At 45.9% G+C, this 18,862-nt stretch overlaps 1 protein-coding gene across 6 annotated transcripts; it reads right to left on the bottom strand.

Moving 5' to 3' along the window:
- Positions 1-375: 375 nt before the first annotated feature.
- LOC309336583 (uncharacterized protein) lies at positions 376-15,562 on the bottom strand. 6 transcript variants are annotated; one of them, XM_081852577.1, is made up of 8 exons: positions 15,284-15,505; positions 12,998-13,967; positions 10,969-11,074; positions 9,959-10,041; positions 8,885-9,011; positions 7,652-7,759; positions 6,419-6,619; positions 376-1,860 (listed from the first exon to the last, which is right to left on the bottom strand). In XM_081852577.1, exons 2-8 carry the CDS (start codon positions 13,733-13,735, stop codon positions 869-871), a joined length of 2,355 nt encoding a protein of 784 aa, XP_081708703.1. In that variant the 5' UTR covers positions 13,736-13,967; positions 15,284-15,505; the 3' UTR covers positions 376-868. The 6 variants fall into 6 exon arrangements, with proteins under 6 accessions (XP_081708703.1, XP_081708704.1, XP_081708705.1 ...); XM_081852578.1 differs by having other exon boundaries at positions 10,969-11,089; positions 13,022-13,967; XM_081852579.1 differs by having other exon boundaries at positions 13,022-13,967; positions 15,284-15,503.
- Between the last annotated feature and the right edge of the window lie 3,300 nt (positions 15,563-18,862).

Below are 18,862 nucleotides of genomic sequence, written 5' to 3'. Positions count from 1 at the left end.
GGCCCCGTCTGCAGCATACATGTAAAGCACTCTAATAATAATAATTTATACCCGCCCAACTGGCTGGGTTTCCCCAGCCGCTCTGGGTGGCTCCCAACAGAATATTTAAAACATGATAAAACGTCAAACATTAAAAACTTCCCTAAACAGCGCTCCCTTCAAATGTCTTCTAAAAGTCAGATAGTTGTTTATTTCCTTGACATCTGATGGGAGGGCGTTCCACAGGGCAGGCGCCACTACCGAGAAGGCCCTCTGCCTGGTTTCTTATGCCACTTTAAGCTGTCATGGCTTCCCACGTGAGTTTTAATCCTTAATGTTCATAGCACTGAGGCAAGCAAGAGACTCAGCCACCATTAAAGGAGACAGTAGACACCCAGCCGGAATTCCTTTTATTATTGTACTCCTTCAGAGCTTTGCAAACAGGGATTCTGAAGAAACAGGCCTGCTCACAAAACACCACGCGATGCATGTGCTTTCTTGTACTGCACAGGTCGCAGAGGAAATTTCCACCTGGAGGCTTGGCCTCTCCTTTTATTTACAGCGGTACCTCGGTTTTTGAATGTCTCCGTTGAGAAACATTTCAGTTTTCAAACGCCGTAAACCTGGAAATAAATGCTTCGGTTTTTGAACACACCTCAGAAGTCAAACATGCCACGCAGCTTCCGTATTGAGTTTTAGGTTTTCAAAAGTTTCGGAACTCAAACAGTCTTCCGGAACGGATTACGTTCAAAAACTGAGGTACCACCTTATTTATTTCCCTGTGGCAATGCAACCTGCTTAAAACCTGCTTTCAGGGACGGGAGCTCAAGCCCCTGCTTCCCTCCCGACTGTGGAAAATGTGTTGCCGTCTACAGAGCGGAAGAGTCTCTCAGCACCCTTCTTGGAGGCCCTGGTGTTTCGCCAGCGCTGCTCTCTGATCGAAACTCTTCCCGCCCTCCAGGTGTGAATAAGGCCTTTGCCCTCGGTGGATTCTCTGGTGCCTGATCAGCTTATCCCTCCGGGAGAAGTTCCTCCCGCACTCGGGGCATTTGAACGGCTTCTCTCCCGTGTGGGTTTTCTGGTGGCACATCAGGTGCACCCTCTGCCTGAAGCACTTTCCACACTGAGGGCATTCGTACGGCTTCTCTCCCGTGTGGATCCTCTGATGTCTCAGTAACGGCTCCCGAGAGGTGAACCCTTTCCCACACGCGGGGCACTCGTGCAGTTTCTCTCCCGTGTGAATTTTCTGGTGCTTAGTCAGCGTCTGCCTGTGTCTGAAGAACTTCCCGCACTGCGTACATTGGTATCGCCTCCCCTCTGTCTGAATCCCTTGATCCCGCTTTAACGCCTTTCTGTTCCCGAAGCTTTTCCGATCCTCGGGACATTCGTAGGGATCCGCTTGCGTGCGACTGTTCTGATACCCGGTCAAACCGTCCCCACGGCGGACGCTTTTCCTGCCCTCAGAGACCTCATGTTGCCTCTCGCCTGCAGAGATTCCTGGACGGTTATCCAAGAAACATTTCAGCTGGACGTTTTCTTCCAGTGTAGGACTTTTATAGGCGTTCTCCCTATTAGGGATCATAAGAAGTCCCGATTTGTAGCGGGATTTTCTGACCTGCTTGGAGAAGAGCTTTCCCCCCTGTGTCTGCATGGTGTTAACAGCAGGTGGGAGAATTTGCATGACCTCTGTGTATTCATTCTTTTTCTCCATCAGCAGCTGCTTCTCCTGATGCTCTTTGGATTCCCATCGGTCCTCATAAATTTCAGATGCCCCAGGGAAATCCCATCGGGACGTTTCTGCTAACGTCCTATGTGCTTCTGCCAGCAAAGTTTCTCCTAGCTGAGATTTCTCCATCTTGATCCAATGTCTTTTCCCATCACCTAAAGAGAAAGAAGAGAGGGTTTTTGTCTATGTTCTGGTCACCACTTGTCAAGAGAATCCTTCTTGCTGCTCTCCCTTCCTGTTGCATACTCTAATTCAGTGGTTCCCAAAACTCTCCACCCCTCACCCCACGGACCACTTGAAACAGGCCAGACTTGTCAGATGTGAGGGCCAACCAAAGTTGCTGAGCTTTTTTTAGGATTGAAGTTGTTGAGCTTTTTTTACAATTTTATCCCAGCACATATACTGCCAGGGGGGCCGGATTAAATCAACCGGCGGCCCCTGAAACAGACTTTGGACATGCCTGCTGTGTAAGGTCTTTAGTTTCTATTGCTCCTTTTATCATTTACACATTTTATTTCATCGCACAGGGTAATTCACTTTCCACAGAATTCAAATGGGAACATTATTAAGATACAACATAAGAAATAAAAGACTGAATAAAAATACAGCTGAAAATATTAACACTGACTGCAGACATGCTGTAGACTACCTGAATGAAGCTAGCAGATTCTTGGCAGCCCACGAGTCACACAGTTTGGGATCTCCTCTAGTTCTCCATCCGAAACTTGGGGTTAACTGCTGGTGGTCTGGTACACAGTAGTGGACCAGACAACCAATGGCCTCACTCAGTACAACTCAGTCCCATATCTCGAATTCCCTCTGACCCCTTGGAGAAAACCTATGATAAGGCCAAAGGTTTATTTTTTTCTGTTTCTCACAAAAAGTCTGCCTATGCTCTCAGAGATCATCAATTCTTGTTCATGTCACGGAATGATAGAATCATTAAGTTGGAAGAGACTCCGAGAGTCCTCTAAGGGCAATGCGGGAATCTCAACTAAAGCATCCATCCAACCTCTGCTTAAAAACCTCCCATGAAAGATAGTATATGGATTCTTTGACGGAGGAGCTCTGAGAGTCTGGACCCAAAGTTCTCCCCCTCTTGGGACCTGCTACGCTTCTCTGCTTGTGAGTTCTCCAATGCCTGATCAGCTCAGATTTCTGGGAAACTATTCTCCCACACTGAAGTCATTTGTGATGTTTCCCTCCCATGTGGATTCTCAAATGTCTCCTCAGATGTTCCTTCCGTACAAAGCTTTTCCCACACACGAGGCAATTGTGAGGTTTCTCTCCCGTATGAGTCTTCCGGTGCCTTGTCAAATCCGATCGCCAAAAGAATTTTCTCCCACACTCCTGACAAACGCAAGGTTTCCTCGCTGTGTGGCACTGCTGATGTTTAAGGAACTTAGTTCTCTCATGGAAGATTTCCCCGCATCTGGGACACTTGTAAAATATTTCGCTGGTACGTTGCCTTCTCTGATCGCCTAGATGCTGCCCGCCGATTCCCACCAGCATATGACAGTCAGATGAATCTTCCCCAACTTGTTTCATAACAAGTCCTGGTTTGTGCCGGGAGCTTTTATCACACTTGGAGAGCAAAGGCCTTTCCTCCCTGGTGCACACTGTGTGTTTTTCACTCCAAGACTCCTCAAGACCTTCTGAGAGGCTACCGGATTCATTCTGAGTGGTCAATGGCTTCTTCTCCAGTCCACTGTTGAACTCAGATCTTTCCTCGTGGACCTTGGCTGCCATTGACACATTTCTTTGGTCTATCTGTGGAAGAGACCTAGGTGATTCCTCCAGTTCATTTCCTCCATACTGAGAACACCCCATCCTGATCCAGTTTCTCTTGCTGTCACCTGAAGAAACAAGAGAGAGGAATTTTGCTGGTCTTCCTTCCATTGTACGGCATAACAGGCTCCGTTAAACATCTCTTCTCCCACAACCCCTTGTATCTAGAATGTAAGAATAACCTGCTAGATCCGGCCAGTGGCCCATCCAGTCCAGCACCCTGTTCTCACAGTGGCCCCATTGATGCCCCATTGAGAAGTCCACAAGCAGGATCACAGGACTCTCCCAACTTGCGATTTGCAGCAGCAGCAGCAGGCATTGGGAGGAATGCAGCCTCGGGCAGTGGTGGCAGAACATAGTGCAACATAGCGCTCGAACCCACAACCCTGAGATGATGATGATGATGATGATAATAATAATAATAATAATAATAATAATAATAATAATAATAATAATTTATTATTTATACCCTGCCCATCTGGCTGGGCTTCCCTAGCCACACTCTGGGCGGCTTCCAACAAAATATTAAAATACAATAGTCCGTCAAACATTAAAAGCTTCCCTAAACAGGGCTGCCTTCAGATGTCTTCTAAAAGTCCGGTAGTTGTTTTTCTCTTTGACATCTAGTGGGAGGGAGTTCCACAGGGCGAGTGCCACTACCGAGAAGGCCCTCTACCTGGTTCCCTGTAACTTGGCTTCTCGCAGCGAGGGAACCACCAGAAGGCCCTTGGCACTGGACCTCAGTGTCCGGGCAGAACAATGGGGGTGGAGATGCTCCTTCAGGTATACTGGACCGAGATTAAGGGTCTCACGCTCTACCAACTGAGCTATCCCTGTCAGCAGCCTTAGGGGAGCCCTGAGATCTGAAGAAGCACAAGACAAACCTTCAGAAGAAACGTAAAAGGGGAAAGGGGAACAGCTCAATGAGGACTGCCCAAGTGTACACACCACACATTTAATTTTTTAAAATATATATATATTTATAAATTTTCACAAATAAAATACAATTAATAATACATTCACTTTAAAAGTCGACTTCCCTCTGACCCCTCCATGTCTTTCTCATTATTATCTTTTGATGCTGCACATTGCAACTAATCTGTATTTTCTTTTCTCAGCTTTATTCTCAAAATAACTTTTACTGCTGAACTTACGTCACACCTGCTAGCATGCTGGCATATTTACAACACTTTAAAACTAATAATCTGCAAACGTTTTCCATTCCTACTTGAAAACTGTTCCACTCTGTTCTCTGATTTTAACAGTTCAACTTGCTAATTCTGCACATGCCATCAAATTCAACTGCCACCCCCCTTTCATGGGTACTGCCTCCTCATGCCATTTTTGGGCACATAAAACTTTCACAGCAGGAGTTGCGTACATACACTAATTCCTTTGGCTCTTTGGTGCTTTAAATGTGGAGTGTGCAGGCATTGGCAGAGGGTGGGACTAGATGACTCTTGTGGTCCCTTCCAGTTCTATGATTCGATGACAGCACCATCGACACACATGGAGCAGGTACAGTGGTACCTCAAGTTACAGGCACTTCAGGATACAGACGCTTCAGGTTACAGACTCTGCTAATCCAGAAATAGTACCTCGGGTAAAGAACTTTGCTTCAGGATGAAAACAGAAATCGTGCTCTGGTGGCACGGCGGCAGCAGGAGGCCCCATTAGCTAAAGTGGTACCTCAGGTTAAGAACAGTTTCAGGTTAAGACGGACCTCCAGAATGAATTAAGTTCTTAACCTGAGGTACTACTGTATTTTGGCTACATGACCTGGTGTGAAGACCAGAGAGGGAATGTTTGCATAAAACCTGTTCAGGGAAACTTAAAAGGTGAGTAAGAAGTCTATAAAACGGCACGGAGAAAGGGGACGCAGGAAAGTTTTCCTCCGCCTCTCAGAACAACAGAACTCGTGGACACCCGAGGAAGCTGAATGCGTGGAGATTCGGGATGGATTTAAGGAAGTTGTTCTTCACGCAGTTAAACTACGGAACTCCCTCCCACAAGAGGCAGTGATGGCCACCAACTTGGACAGCTTTAAACTATGTTCAGACAAATTCATAATGGATTAAGCTTTGAACGGCTGCCTGCCACAATGGCTGTGCTTTGCCTCCACAGTTGCTGGAGGGGAGATGACTCTTGTTCTCAAATCCTGCCTTCAGGTTTCCCACTAGAGCACCTGGTTGGCCACTGTGATAACAGGATACTGGACTAGATGGGCCACTGGCCTGATCCAGACAGCTCTTCCTTTGTAGTTTCTGCAGGCCCACTAGAAACACGTTCACCCATAACTCCGGCTAGAATTAGCTCCGCTGGTGCCCTTCATGGGTTCTCTGCTGGCTGGTCAGTGCCCCTTGGGACTCAAAGGCCTCCCCGCACTATGGGCGCACTGTCAAGCACACTGACATTTGAGAGTCCTCTGATGCCGGAGCAGCTGATCCTTCCGAGCGAAGCTACTTTTGCAACGGGGGCACCTGTGCGGTCTCTCTCCGGTGTGGATTCTCCGATGTCTCGTCAGGTTTATCCCCTGAGGAAAACAGCTCCCGCACTCGAGGCATTTGTGAGGCTTCTCTCCGGTATGAGTTCGCAGGTGGTGCTTCAGATGCGACCCCCGAGAGAACTTCCTCCCGCACTCGGGGCAGCCGTGGGATTTCCCTCCTGCTCGGCTGCTCTGTTGTCCAAGAAGGTCCTTTCTCGCATGAGAGCGTTGCCTGCTCTCCGAGCGTTGGTATAATTTGCCCCCCGCGTGCCTTTGCTGACGGTCTGGATTCTGCAGGGAGCGATCCACCATCGCGGGACATTCGGAACGGTCCTCTCCAGCACGTTTCGCAACATGTCTTGATTTAGAGCGGGTCAGTCCACCATACTTTGAGAACGAGAGCATCTCCTCCCTTGTATCTACAGAGCAATTTCCTCTACCTACAAGACCTTCTGAGAACTTGTTGGATTCAGTCTCAGTTTCTAGAGCCTTCTTCCCCTGCTCCCTGTCAGACTCACATCTTTTCTCGCACAGCTCAGCTGCCATTGGTCCATTCCCTTGGCCCATATCTGGTTGTGGCTCGGGCTCATTTCCTCCATACTGCGAATTCTCCACCTTGAGCTCACTCCGCTTCCCATCACCTACAGAGACAAAAAGAGTACATTTGGGACTTTTTTTCAGATTCCTGCCACCTCATTGCTTCTGCCTCCTATCACCCTCAAAATTTATATCCTGCCGGGTCATTCCACACCAAATCACCTCGACTGTGCTTTCATGTCTCAGATTTTGTTCAATTTTTGTGTGTGTACATACCTATGAGACACCTCAGATTAATTTTTTCAGATTTTTTGGTCCAAAATTGGGCTCAGGAGATTATTTTTTTGTAATTTCAATTTTCGCGTGATTTAGGCTAATGCGATTTCTGCATCAGTTTAGGAAAAAAACTGTTCTGCTTATTTTTCAACATATTGGGCTTATTTTGGTATCAAAATAAAGCTAATTTTTGTCTCTTTCAAAATAAGGTACAAAAGTGGTATTAAGTGCCAAACATTTTGAACAAAATCTGAGACGTGAGAGCACATAGCACCAGGTGATTTGGCATGGAATGACCCTGCTCTGTTTCCCAAACCCACAAATGATAAAGCAATGAAAGCACCTAAAAACATATTTAAAGTAATTCCAACACAGAAGTAAGACTGGGAATGATTTCAGCTTAAAAGGTTTGTCGGAAGAAAAAGGTACCAAAAATACCACAGAGACAGTGCCTGTAGAAGGGCTCACTAAATATTTTCTAGACATTCCCTTTACCATGTGAGGCATTTTTTTAGGGGGGTGCGAGAGGACAGAGAAAAGGAAGGTTCTGTTGCAAAAGTGCAAGACCTTTTAGGCTTCTTTGGACACAATGCATCATAGTTAAACTAGATTTAAATCTTAAGTGGAAAGGAGCTCATTGACATTTCCAGAAGTTTTCTGGACTTTCAGGAAAATAGAGAATGCACAAGGAGTCAGTTCTGTTCTGCATAATTTTTTTGGTTCATCCACTAGTCATCAGGAATGCTGATGAACCTGTGTACCTTGGGGAGAGGGAAAAAAGAAAGAAAAAAGAGTGGCCTTCAGCTCTGCATGGCAACCCCAGTGTCCTTCTCCATGGGCAAACATTGCCAACCCCTTACCCATAGCTTGGTCCGAGGGTTGTTCACATTGCACCGAGAACTGGTGGTACATCTCGTCCTCCTTTTTGGGGTGGGAGGGGAAATCAGGTTTGGGTGCCAAAAATCCCTCTTGAGTGGAAAACAGAAACAGAGAGAGAATGATGTCTAGCTCAGTTCAAAACCCAATAAACATGCTTTTCAAAGCTCCTGCAGCCAATCAGAAGCTGTGCCTTGGTTTTCGAACGGTTTTGGGAGTCGAACTGACTCCTGGAACGGATTAAGTTCAGGAATCAAGGTACCACTGTATATATAAAAAGCTCACACCAACTTTATATTACAGAAGAATATGTGTTATATGCTTTTAATCAAATAATAATAGTGGGGAAATGCTCTTTTTTGGAAAGCCATGCATCGGACAAAAGCTTCAACTTTTGCTATGTGCTATCAATTCTATCCATTTTAAGCTGAACAAAGCCACGTTTTGGTTTCCGAACGTTTTAGAAGTCAAACGGACTTCCAGAACGGATTCTGTTCGACTTCCAAGGTACGACTATACAATACAATGGTACCTCGGGTTAAGTACTTAATTCGTTCCGGAGGTCCGTTCTTAACCTGAAACTGTTCTTAACCTGAAGCACCACTTTAGCTAATGGGGCCTCCTGTAGCCGCACCACCGGAGCACGATTTCTGTTCGCATTCTGAAGCAAAGTTCTTAACCAGAAGTACTATTTCTGGGTTAGCAGAGTCTGTAACCTGAAGCGTATATAACCCAAGGTACCATTGTAAAAGGAGCCAACTAATCTAGAAAAGAAAGAAACTAAAGAAAGAAGGAAAAGAAACAGAAACTACAAGATCCTCCCTCAGAGCTTAACAGAGAATGGTGTGCCCTCTCAGCTGTCATACCTCTTATTGCCTCTTATTGCCCTTGCCCATCTCTCACACAGGGTCCTCAAACTGTCATTCCCCTTCATGTGTGTACAGTTTTTACCAAAGTACAACGAGAGAGAGTAATTATATAAGAATATTAAAAAAACTATCCAGGGAGATAATAGTTAAGAGAGAGAAAATGGAAAGAAATGGATTAAAGGAACTCCATCTGTCCGTTATGTATGCAATATTTATTCAAAGGAGTCAAATACTCAATCTAGTTATTCAATTATTCCGCCCCCCTCCTATAGATTCCAAAGAGGGCAATCGGTTATGCCGGCCGGCATCCACAGCAGCTTCTGGGGCCCGAGAATGACAAAGCCTTACCCAAGGATTCGGTGCTCCCATTTTCCTCCTGCAGGACTTGCCAGAACATCGTCTGTTGGCCTGGCTGGATCAGAGTCGGCTCCACGAGGTGCAAGGAGACACCTGCCTCCTTGAGGCTCACCAACCCCTGGGAAAACGTGAAAGGAACCACCACAGATTTCCCCAGTCAAGTCTCGTAGCACAATAAATAGCATTTAGAGCCATTCATTGCACATGGAATAACTTCCATGAGCACAACGAAACTCCCCCTCCTTCTCCTCCAAATCGGCTCCAGAGACCTGGAGGAAATTAGAGGAGGCATGCAGGGGGAGGACATCTCATTGCGTTCATGAAAACTGATCCCTGCACGCAGTTAACTTAGTTGGATTCCACCATCTTTGATCCACTTGTAAAGCATAAGGGAGGGGGAAAACCACTTTTCTTGCACTCTTTACAGTGCTATTCAAGCCCCACTGCCCAACATGCAGGTAAAAGTGGGCAGGGTTGCAGCCTTACAGGCCAATCTACTACAGTGCAACCTCGGAAGCCAAATGCCTTTGAACTGGAAAGTTTCGGCTCCTGAATGATCAAAACCCAAACGTCTGGTGTGGCTTCCAATTGGCTGCAGGACGCTCCTGCAGCCAACCAGAAGCCGCACCTTGGTTTCCAAACTGTTCCGGGAGTCAAACGGACTCCCGGAAGGTATTATATTCGAAAACCAAGGTACGACTGTATAAACAATGAGGACTAGGAACTCAAATAACTCCAGTGTACATGTGCACTAGAAAAATGATTTCGCTTTTTGGCCAACTGGTTTTTAACTTTTGACCTTCATCCAATACTTTAATGTACATTTTACATTTTATGTGAACCATTTACAGGTTTTTTAAAATGATTTGTCGGTACCCAAAGTCTGTTAAATAAAGGCTCCTTCCCTCTAAATGGGGGGGGGGGGGGGGAGAGAACCAGCAGTTTACCAGGACAGGTATTAGAAAACTAGGAAAGAGGAATCATTGCAGCATCCACTGTTAGCCTGGCTCCTCTATAGTCTTAACACACCACACAGAAAAGCTGACCCACCCAGATTTCTCGTACCTCATTCAGACCTGAGTCAGCCATCCTCTGTCCTTCCGCAGGAGACAGGGAACTAGAGTGACCTGAGCACTTGATTCCGCCGCCTGCAAAGGGTGAGGGGAAATTTAGAAATGGGGAGCAAGTTAATCCCATCACCTTTAGGGTGTCTGGGTACAGTTTCCTGTTCTGTTAAGAGTTGCATAAAGGAGAGAAGGGGCAGGTTTTCATGCAGTAACAGGGAAAGAGACCCAAGTCACCAATTCCCCTCTTGGTACAGCTGCTAAAAAATTGCACAGACAGCGTCTTGCTTTTGCTCAGCTTTTTCCTGGAGCAAGATTTCTGCTGTTAAGAGATTAATAATAATAAGCCAGATTTAGTATTATTATTTATGGATGGCTCCCTATGAAGGATCTTGAAGCCATTTCACAATACTGCACTATATATAGATATATAGAGAGAGATATATTGTGCTTGGGCTATCGCTCTCTCATGCACACGTATTTATAAAGTTAAAAAGATTGCTGCCTATGAACAAATGCATATCCAAAAACAATTAAAAACCCTTACATATATAAAAGTGGATTTCAAATCAAACACAGGCACAGACTGGGATGATAATGATGATGACAATGATAATAATAATAATGATAATAGTAACTTTATTTTTTATACCTGGCCCATCTCGCTGGGTTGCCCCAGCCACCCCTGGGTGGCTTCCAACACATAAAAAACATAATAAAACATCAAACGTTAAAAATTTCCGATTGCAAGTATTCAGCAAGAAATTGAAAGGGGGGAAAAGAGAGGAAAGAATCAGGTTTCTAAACCCCTCACATGTGGGAGGGATTTATTCATTTCTATGAAATAAAAGCTTGACTTAGAAGACCTGGGCAGCCATTCTGATTCCCCAAAACAAAAGATGAACACACCATAGTTCCTTCCTTCTACAAGACTAAGGCTGCCCAAATTTCATCCTTCTCATAATCCATGAAACTAGAACGACATGAAACACTAATTTGGTGATTTCTTACCCAGCAACCTGATCTCCCCATCGCTCTCCTGCTTCCCTTCATAGCAGACCTGTCCCTCGGCGGCATCTGAGCGCTCCTCAACTGCATCCAGAGAACCCAAACACACCTCTTGCAGCAGCCCCTGAAACAGGCACAGAAAACCCCTCTCAGAACAGAGGCACAGGAATGATAAGGGCTCTGCACTCCTAAACCCCCTTCCCCTTCGGGTATTAATTCAAGGAACTATTCGGGCCAAATAAAGCTTACCTATCAAAAGTCCTGTGGGATCAGACCAAAGTCCTGTCTAGTCCAGCATTCTGTTCCCACAGTGGCCAACCAGATGCCTATAGGAATCGGGCAAGCAGGATCCAAGAGCAAAATTTGTCCTGGTGGCTGCCAATTCAAGGTCAGACCAGAATTCTGCTTGAAATTTGGATTTCTTAGCAGTAATTGGTGTTTTATGATTTCACCTGAGTGACATCTGGTGGGAGGGCGTTCCACAGGGCGGGTGCCACTACCAAGAAGGCCCTCTGCCTGGTTCCCTGTAACATGGCTTCTCGCAGAAAGGGAACTGCCAGAAGGCCTTCGGCGCTGGACCTCAGTGTCCAGGCTGAATGATGGGAGTGGAGATGCTCCTTCAGGTATACTGGACCGAGGCCTCAGGGTCCATTCCAACTGTACAATTCTATGATACTACAATTCTGTGCTGCTATGGTTTAAGGAATAACGCAATGAAATTTATTCTATTCTACTGAAAAAACTTATTACAATTTGTAAGAAATTAATCCACCTTTTCATTTAGTTTGACATTCATTTCAACCATCCCCTGTGCCAATAGCAATAATACCAGTCATAAAATGTCAACAAAAATAAAAATGTCAACTGACTATTTAAACACAATGCTTTTTGGTGTTTAACAGGAATATTTTATAATGGTAATGGAGCAGTTGTGAACATTTCATATGGCTGCATGTATGAAACTTCTTGCCAACTGAAGAACCATACAAGCATCTTACAAAAAGCATTCAGAGATGCCCAGATAATGTTTAACGGATCGTATCAAGCTAAAAATGTTCTCAGCTTTGGCTATGTTGTGGGAAAACATCCAAATGTATACATCTAAGATGTATGTGCAGAAAAATAATGCATCAAAAAGCTATTGGGGATGGAGGGAATTTGTGAAAGTAAGCCAAGAGGCCTTTTGAATTATGAGGCCTTCTTCCACCTGCCTTGCCCCACCCTCCAGTCTCTGCTTTTCAATTTGTATTGTATTTTTTTATGCACTGCGACTTGCTGAAGTAGTTTTTATTGATGATAGTTTAGAAAATATTTATTATACTTGCTAATATTATTATTAATAATAATTTATTATTTATACCCCGCCCATCTGGCTGGGTTTCCCCAGCCACTGTTAAGAGTGGATTTCTTTTTAATTTTTATATGCTGATATTTTATACTATTCTATACTGTTCTAATGGATTGTTGAATATTACTTTATTTGATACAAGTTGCTTATTTTAAAGTTTTGTTTTATTATCACATTTTTGTATTGGATTAGATGCTTATAAGGGGTATATTCTTTGTTTCTTCAGCTTGTAAACCGCCTTGGGTATTTTGAAAGACGGTATACAAATTAAAACTGAAACGAAATGAAGAAAAGATAGAAGGAATTTGTTGACGAGGCCTGTATGACCCCACTGAGGCCAGAAAGGTCACTTTCCTGTGTCTGGTAATAAGTGTTGCCTGGGAAACCAAAAGCTTCCATTTTTATGGCTGCATATGACCTAGATGCATGCCTTTTGCTGAGATACATAACTTGGTAACTTCTAAAAGTTAACCTGATGCTTTGGAATTCTTAATTCCCTCAGTGCTAATAACCAATAAATGCTATTGATTAGCTCAACAACCTTAGTGTGGTTAATTGAAGAAAATTCACCGCAGCTCCCTGCTAAAAATCCCACCCATTGCTAACTGAACAACTGCAGATGACGCCAATAATCCAGGCCACCACCTGTTGCTTGAGAGGGACTCCAGGGATGAAAAACCTCACCTGCCATTTGTCTGTTTTGCCCACCTGCTGGCTGGCCATCAGGAACTCCTCTGCCAGGGCCACCGCCTGCAAACACGACTCCGGTCCTCCTGCTTGGATCCAGCTCTGCAGCTCTGGCGGGAGGCTGGCCAGGAACTGCTCCAGGACCAGCAGCTCCAGGATCTGCTCCTTGCTGCGTCTCTCTGGCTTCAGCCACCGGTGGCAGAGATCCTGCAGCTGCAGGTGGATCCTTCGGGGGTCTTCCAACTGCTGGCTGCAGAACTGCCGGAAGTGTTGGCGCTCGGCCTCCATCCTCAGGGCAACCCCTCGCAAGATGGCCGCCTTCACCTTCCCATAATCCTCTCTGTCTTGGGCTTCCAGGCTCCGGAAGGCCTCGTCTGCTTCTCCGCTCAGCGCAGGCAGGAGCCGGGCCGCCCACTCTCTCCTGGGCCAGCGGCAGGCTTTGGCCACTTGCTCAAAGGAGGCCAGGAAGGCCTTGGCGTCTTCCCAGGGGGCAGACTCGGGCATCTCTGGGGGGCTCCCCCCTTCTGGGTGAAGGGGCTGCAGGGTCTTCAGGAACTGCTGCCACTGGGCTTCCCATCGCTCTTGCCTCCCCTTGCCAGGTCCCCCTTTGCCATCTTCAGACGCTCCATTTCCTGGTCGCTCGATCGTAATTCCAGGCAGGAGCACCCTGCTTGCTTTTCCTGCTGGGTCTGGTCTGAGTTCCAGTTCTGGACCTGTAGATTTTTGCTTCTTCATCGCTTCCAAAGTTCACTGGGCCAATCTAGAAGCCGATTGATTGACAGGAAACTATATTTGCTCTCAACCCCTGAAAGTCTTTCCAGAAACACAAAAGAAGGAACAGCTATCTTCTTGGTTGATCTTCTAGTCCTTTAAAGGACTGGATTGTGGTCGATGGGGTTCAACCGTCATATACACCACCTGCCCCTGACCATTCCCTGGCCGTGATGCTCAGTGGTTAGGCGATAGTCTTCCTGAGTGAGAAACAATGGACTTAGTTTATTAACAAACGACATCCCCAAGGACAAAAGGAATATATTTTTGTATATAACCGCAGCTGCAAAAATACTTATGGCAAAATACTGGAAAACAGAAAAAGTACCACAAATGACAGAATGGCAAGTTAAGATTTGTTGTTATTGGTAGAAGGCAATGTTAATTTACGCTTCTTTGTTTTGCTGTCTGTATGGTTTTCTTAAGTCAATAAAATAAAAATAAAAAAGTGGGGAGGGAGAGAGTAGATGCAGGGAGAACTGATGACCCAAGAACACACTCTTAAAACCCCAGAAAAATGACCCAACGTGTGCACGTCTCTACGTGAATTAAAAAAGAGAGAGGCCAATGATCTCCCAAGTTCAGCATCTTTAAGTATTTCATTAATTCATTAATTTCCTTGATTTTATTATTATCTTTATTGAATTTATTGAGTTTATATACTGCCTTTCATTAAACAATCTCAGGGTGGTACACAAGATAAAAACACGAGGTTAAATCACAAATAAATACTTAAAACAGAAACAACAAAACCACAACACACACACAAACACATTTAAAAGGCTGTAGAGTATTAATCAGCCAAAGGCCTGGTTGAAAAAGAATGTTTTTGCCTGGCACCTAAAGATATACAAGGCAGGTGCCAGGCCAGCCTCCCTGAGGAGAGCATTCCACAAATGGGGAGCCACCGCAGAAAAGGCCCTGTTCTCATGTTGCCACCCTCCGGACCTCACATGGAAGAGGCACACATTTATAGCCCACTTTCATTTCCAAGAAGCTTAAGCTGGCTGACATGGCTCTCCACTTCCTCATTCAGTCCCCACAACAGCCTTGCGAGGTGGGTTAGGTGGAGAGGCAGTGACTGGCACGAGGCCACCCAGCGAAAGTTTTGCAGCCACGTGGGTACATGAACCCTGTCCTCCCATATAAAGTAAGTAGGATATGAATAAACAATGTTTCGTATGCTTAAAGCCCCAGGGTTTGAAGCCTGGCATCTCCAGGTGAGGCTGGGGCTGCCAGCCAGTGCAGACAGTCTTGGGCTGCATGAACCACTGGTCTGGCTTGGTATAAGCTTCCTATGCCAGTAGGATCTAAATAAACAACATTTTGCATGCAGGTACGACCCAGGTGAGGCTGGGACCGTCCGTCCCCCCGCCTGAAACCCTGGCGAGCCGCTGCCAGCCTGTGCAAGGCAGTATTGGGCTGCAGGCAGGCGCTAATGCAGGCGGCTCCTCCGGCTCCCGACGGGACTTCCCTCTCGCAGGGCTGCAGGGCTTCGAGAGAAGCTGCCACAGCGACCAAGCCGGAACGATCCCGGTTCCTACCGGCGCTGCTCCCCACTCGCTCCGTTTCGGCGCCCGCGAACTACAGTTCCCTGGTGCCGTCCCCGGCTGGAAGCGGGGCGTCGGAGGCTGCAGGCGGTCCCTGCAACGGCCCCGATCTCTCGCTTTAAGGCTGCAGCCGCCGCCTCCTCCTCCTCCTCTTGCTCGGTGGTTTAATGGCGGAGTGGCAAGAGGCAAAACCCGGAGGATTCACACGATCGCCCCCTTCTGAACGCCGGGATGCGTGCAACTCTCCCACGCCAGCTCCGCCCCGAAGCACGCGAGGGAGTGGAAGAGGAGCGCGCCTTAAGAGGGACGGAGAGGAGGCAAGGCTGGGATCCGCGGCTGCAGCATCCAGCATCGTCCTCCGCAGGGATCGGGATCCCCTCGCCCGACAACCTCCCGGACGGAGCCTTTTTTTGCAGCCATTCGGAGGGAGCTGAGCAGCCGAGAGAGTTTCAGCAGCCTCCTTGCCGCTTCAGGTCTGGCTCTATGGGAAACGTCTAGTTGGAGGGGGATCCAAGGGTCGTCTAGTCTAACCCCACGCAATTCTGGAATCTCAACGAAAGCAAGGCCATGGGAGCCCGTTCCACTGCTGAACAGCTCTGTATTTTATTTGTTTTATGATTTTCAGTTAAATACATTTCAGTAGTTTTACAACAACAACAATTAATACGGGCGGCTTATAACAAAATATTAAAATACAATACTCTGTTAAACATTAAAAGCTTCCCGGTTTTTTTTTGGTGTGTGTTTTTTTTGCTGTTTTAATTTAACTCATTCCTTTATCCAGCTACTTTAAATACAGGTAAAAGGTAAAGGTACTTTAAATATATACTCCTATGAAACTGCAGGTTATTACAATAATCCTGTTCATTTCCTTATCTGTTTACAGTTTATTTGTAAATATTCAATTTCCATTCTTTTATAAAAAGTTTGTTATCTTGATTACTCCCCCCCCCCGCCATTTCTGCATACTCCACCAGTTTTTCTATCCATACTTATAGATGACCCTACAATTCTATGATTCTGTGACCTGCCCACTTCATCCTAAGGTCCACAATTTTGGGGCTGCTACAAAAAATGCCCAGGAGGGCAGCTCCTCCTGCCAGGGAGAAGGTGGAGGAACTACCAAGAGGGCATTCTCTGCCAATCTCAGCACCTGAGGGCCCTGTTTAAATGAGATGCTTATCTGGTGCTTTCTGAATACTGCAGAAATAAGGAGGATAAGGATGATAGTCTTAAGCACATATCCTCTTAAAATCCTTGGTGCATGTGTTCACTCCTCCCTTCCTTTCCTCTGTTTCATCACCATCCCAATATATGCCACTTTTAAATAAATTTATCCTTCCCGGCTTCTACAATAGCAGGCTGATCTCTCCTCTTTTTTTCTTCCCTCGTGGTATTTTACACTTCCATTCTCTCTCTTTCATTCAGGTAGAAACTTCTCTTGGGCTGCTGTGGTTCTCTAGAAAATTACAGCTCTGTTGTTGCCTGTCAAATTTCATCAAGCCTGAGTCATCTGCTGTTGGAGTGCCAACAAGATTTCAAAAGTTTGAGTGATAGCAAATTTTGGGGGTTTTCATTTTTGGCCAGAAATCAACTTGCTCTCTAATGTCTAGATTTGAGTAGAGATAAATGAGAAAGGCATGAAGGAGCCAAAATCTGCAGGTCTGGAACTGGAACTCAGACCAGACAAAGCAAATGGCAGCCACAAGGTTGACTATGCCACCGAGCGACCAGAATGTGGAGCGTCTCAAGACGGCAAAGGGGGACCTGGCAAGGGGAGGCAGTGATATTCCCTATGCAACCATATCAGAAGAGACCTGCCTTATCAGACTACCATCTCTAGGCCATCATCCTGCTTGCTTTTCACAGTGTCAAACGGAATGCGCACAAGCAAGGCGAGGAAGCAAGAGCCCTCTTTAAAGGGGGCCTGTTATGTACTGAGTCGAATAGGATCCAAACTGCAGCAGTCTGATTGGTTCTAGAACAATAGGATCCAAAAGGCAGCAGTCTGATTGGTCCTAGAACAATGCAGCAGTATGATTGGTTGGCAGGAACCACCCAATCATGCTCCAGATAGAAGTGAATCCACAACCTGATTGGCTTACAGTAGAATTCCGGAATTAGCCAATCATGTGCAGCCCATTGTGTAAATAATGTATATAAAGCAGATACTTTGAGGGGACATTCATTCCTCCTCACCACTATGAGCTGAATAAAGAGCATGAAATCACTTTGCGACTCTGAGTATATTTCAGGGCCCCCCAGCAAAAGATATTCAGTGCCCATCCTGCTTCTCATCACCTGATTTTCACATACCCTTCATGTTTCATTGGCATCATGCACAGAGAGAGAAATAACTCAGAGTGGAAAACCCTGGCAAAAGGATGTTTCAGGCATCCTGAAAAGAGGTCTCTAGAGCATGGGCAAAATTATCTCTCTGTCTCTGCAGGTGATGGGAAAGGAAGTGAGGTCAAGGTGGAGAATTCTCAGTATGGAGGAAATGAGCAGAGGACACACCCTGGACTCCCCTGGAGATAATCCTCGGGAATGGGCTAGAGCCCAGGAAGATTAAGGAGGAAGGATGCCGATTCAAAGATGGGAAGAACCGTGTGGAGAGAGAGGATGAATGCAATGAGCTCACAGAAGGTCCTGCAGTTGTCATTAGCCAGACCTCCACAGTTGGCAAAAGGGGGGGAACGGCCTTGTTCTCCAGCTGAGGCTACCAAGCAGAACATGCTACGATGCAAACAGTGAAGGACGAGAATGAGCATCCCATGTCACAGGAAGATGTCCGGCAACAGCAGAGAACAAGAGGAGAGAGAAAAGGTGAATTCTCTTGGACTAGGAAAAGAGGTAACTTGACTAGACATCCGGGCCACCCAATGCAAGCGAAGCCTCATAATTCTCCTGAGTGTAGGCAGAGGTTTATTTCCACAATCAAGGGAAGCGGAGGCAGGCCCTACAAATGTTCTCAATGCAGGAAATGCTTCAGGCTGAGTCATTTGAAGGAACATCAACTGATTCATACTGGAGAGAAACCACATGAATTTTCTCAGTGTGGAAAAAGGTTTTATCGAACAGGACATTTGCGGAGACATCAGAATATCCACACTGAAGAGAAATCATACAAATGTTCTCACTGTGGAAAACGCTACATGGACATTTGGCATTTGAAGGAACATCAACTGATTCATACTGGAGAGAAACCATATGAATGTTCTCGATGTGGAAAAAGGTTCTGTCGAGAAAGAGATCTGTGGAAACATCGGAATATCCACACTAGAGAGGAATCATACAAATGTTTGCAATGTGGGGAATGCTTCAGTCAGAGTGGGGCCCTGCTAGAGCACCAGAGAACTCACAACGGAGGTTCCTCAGGGCTTAAAGGTGTTGACATTGGTAAAGTGTTACTGGATGAGGCCTGGAATGCTTGATGTATGAAGCCTTTTTAAGACAATGTCTGCCAGAATTCAAAAAGCAATGTTTTAAGTTATTTCAATCTTTTTGTTCTTCATGATCCAATCTTGTGTTAAGCCTCAAC

Source organism: Podarcis erhardii (genome assembly GCF_964252035.2).
Source record: "Podarcis erhardii genome assembly, chromosome: 2".
Taxonomy (NCBI): Eukaryota; Metazoa; Chordata; class Lepidosauria; order Squamata; family Lacertidae; genus Podarcis; species Podarcis erhardii.
The sequence above is the reverse complement of the archived record's forward strand: the minus strand, read 5'-3'. Positions and strand labels throughout refer to the sequence as shown.

Coding starts and splice junctions, on each gene's coding strand:
- LOC309336583 (XM_081852576.1), bottom strand. CDS start 13,735: ATGAAGAAGCAAAAATCTACAGGTCCAGAACTGGAACTCAGACCAGAC. Junction 7,760..8,884: donor TGGGAGCACCGAATCCTTGG/GTAAGGCTTTGT, acceptor TTTCCACTCAAG/AGGGATTTTTGGCACCCAAA. Junction 1,861..6,418: donor GTTCTCAGAAGGTCTTGTAG/GTAGAGGAAATT, acceptor CTTTCTCTTTAG/GTGATGGGAAAAGACATTGG.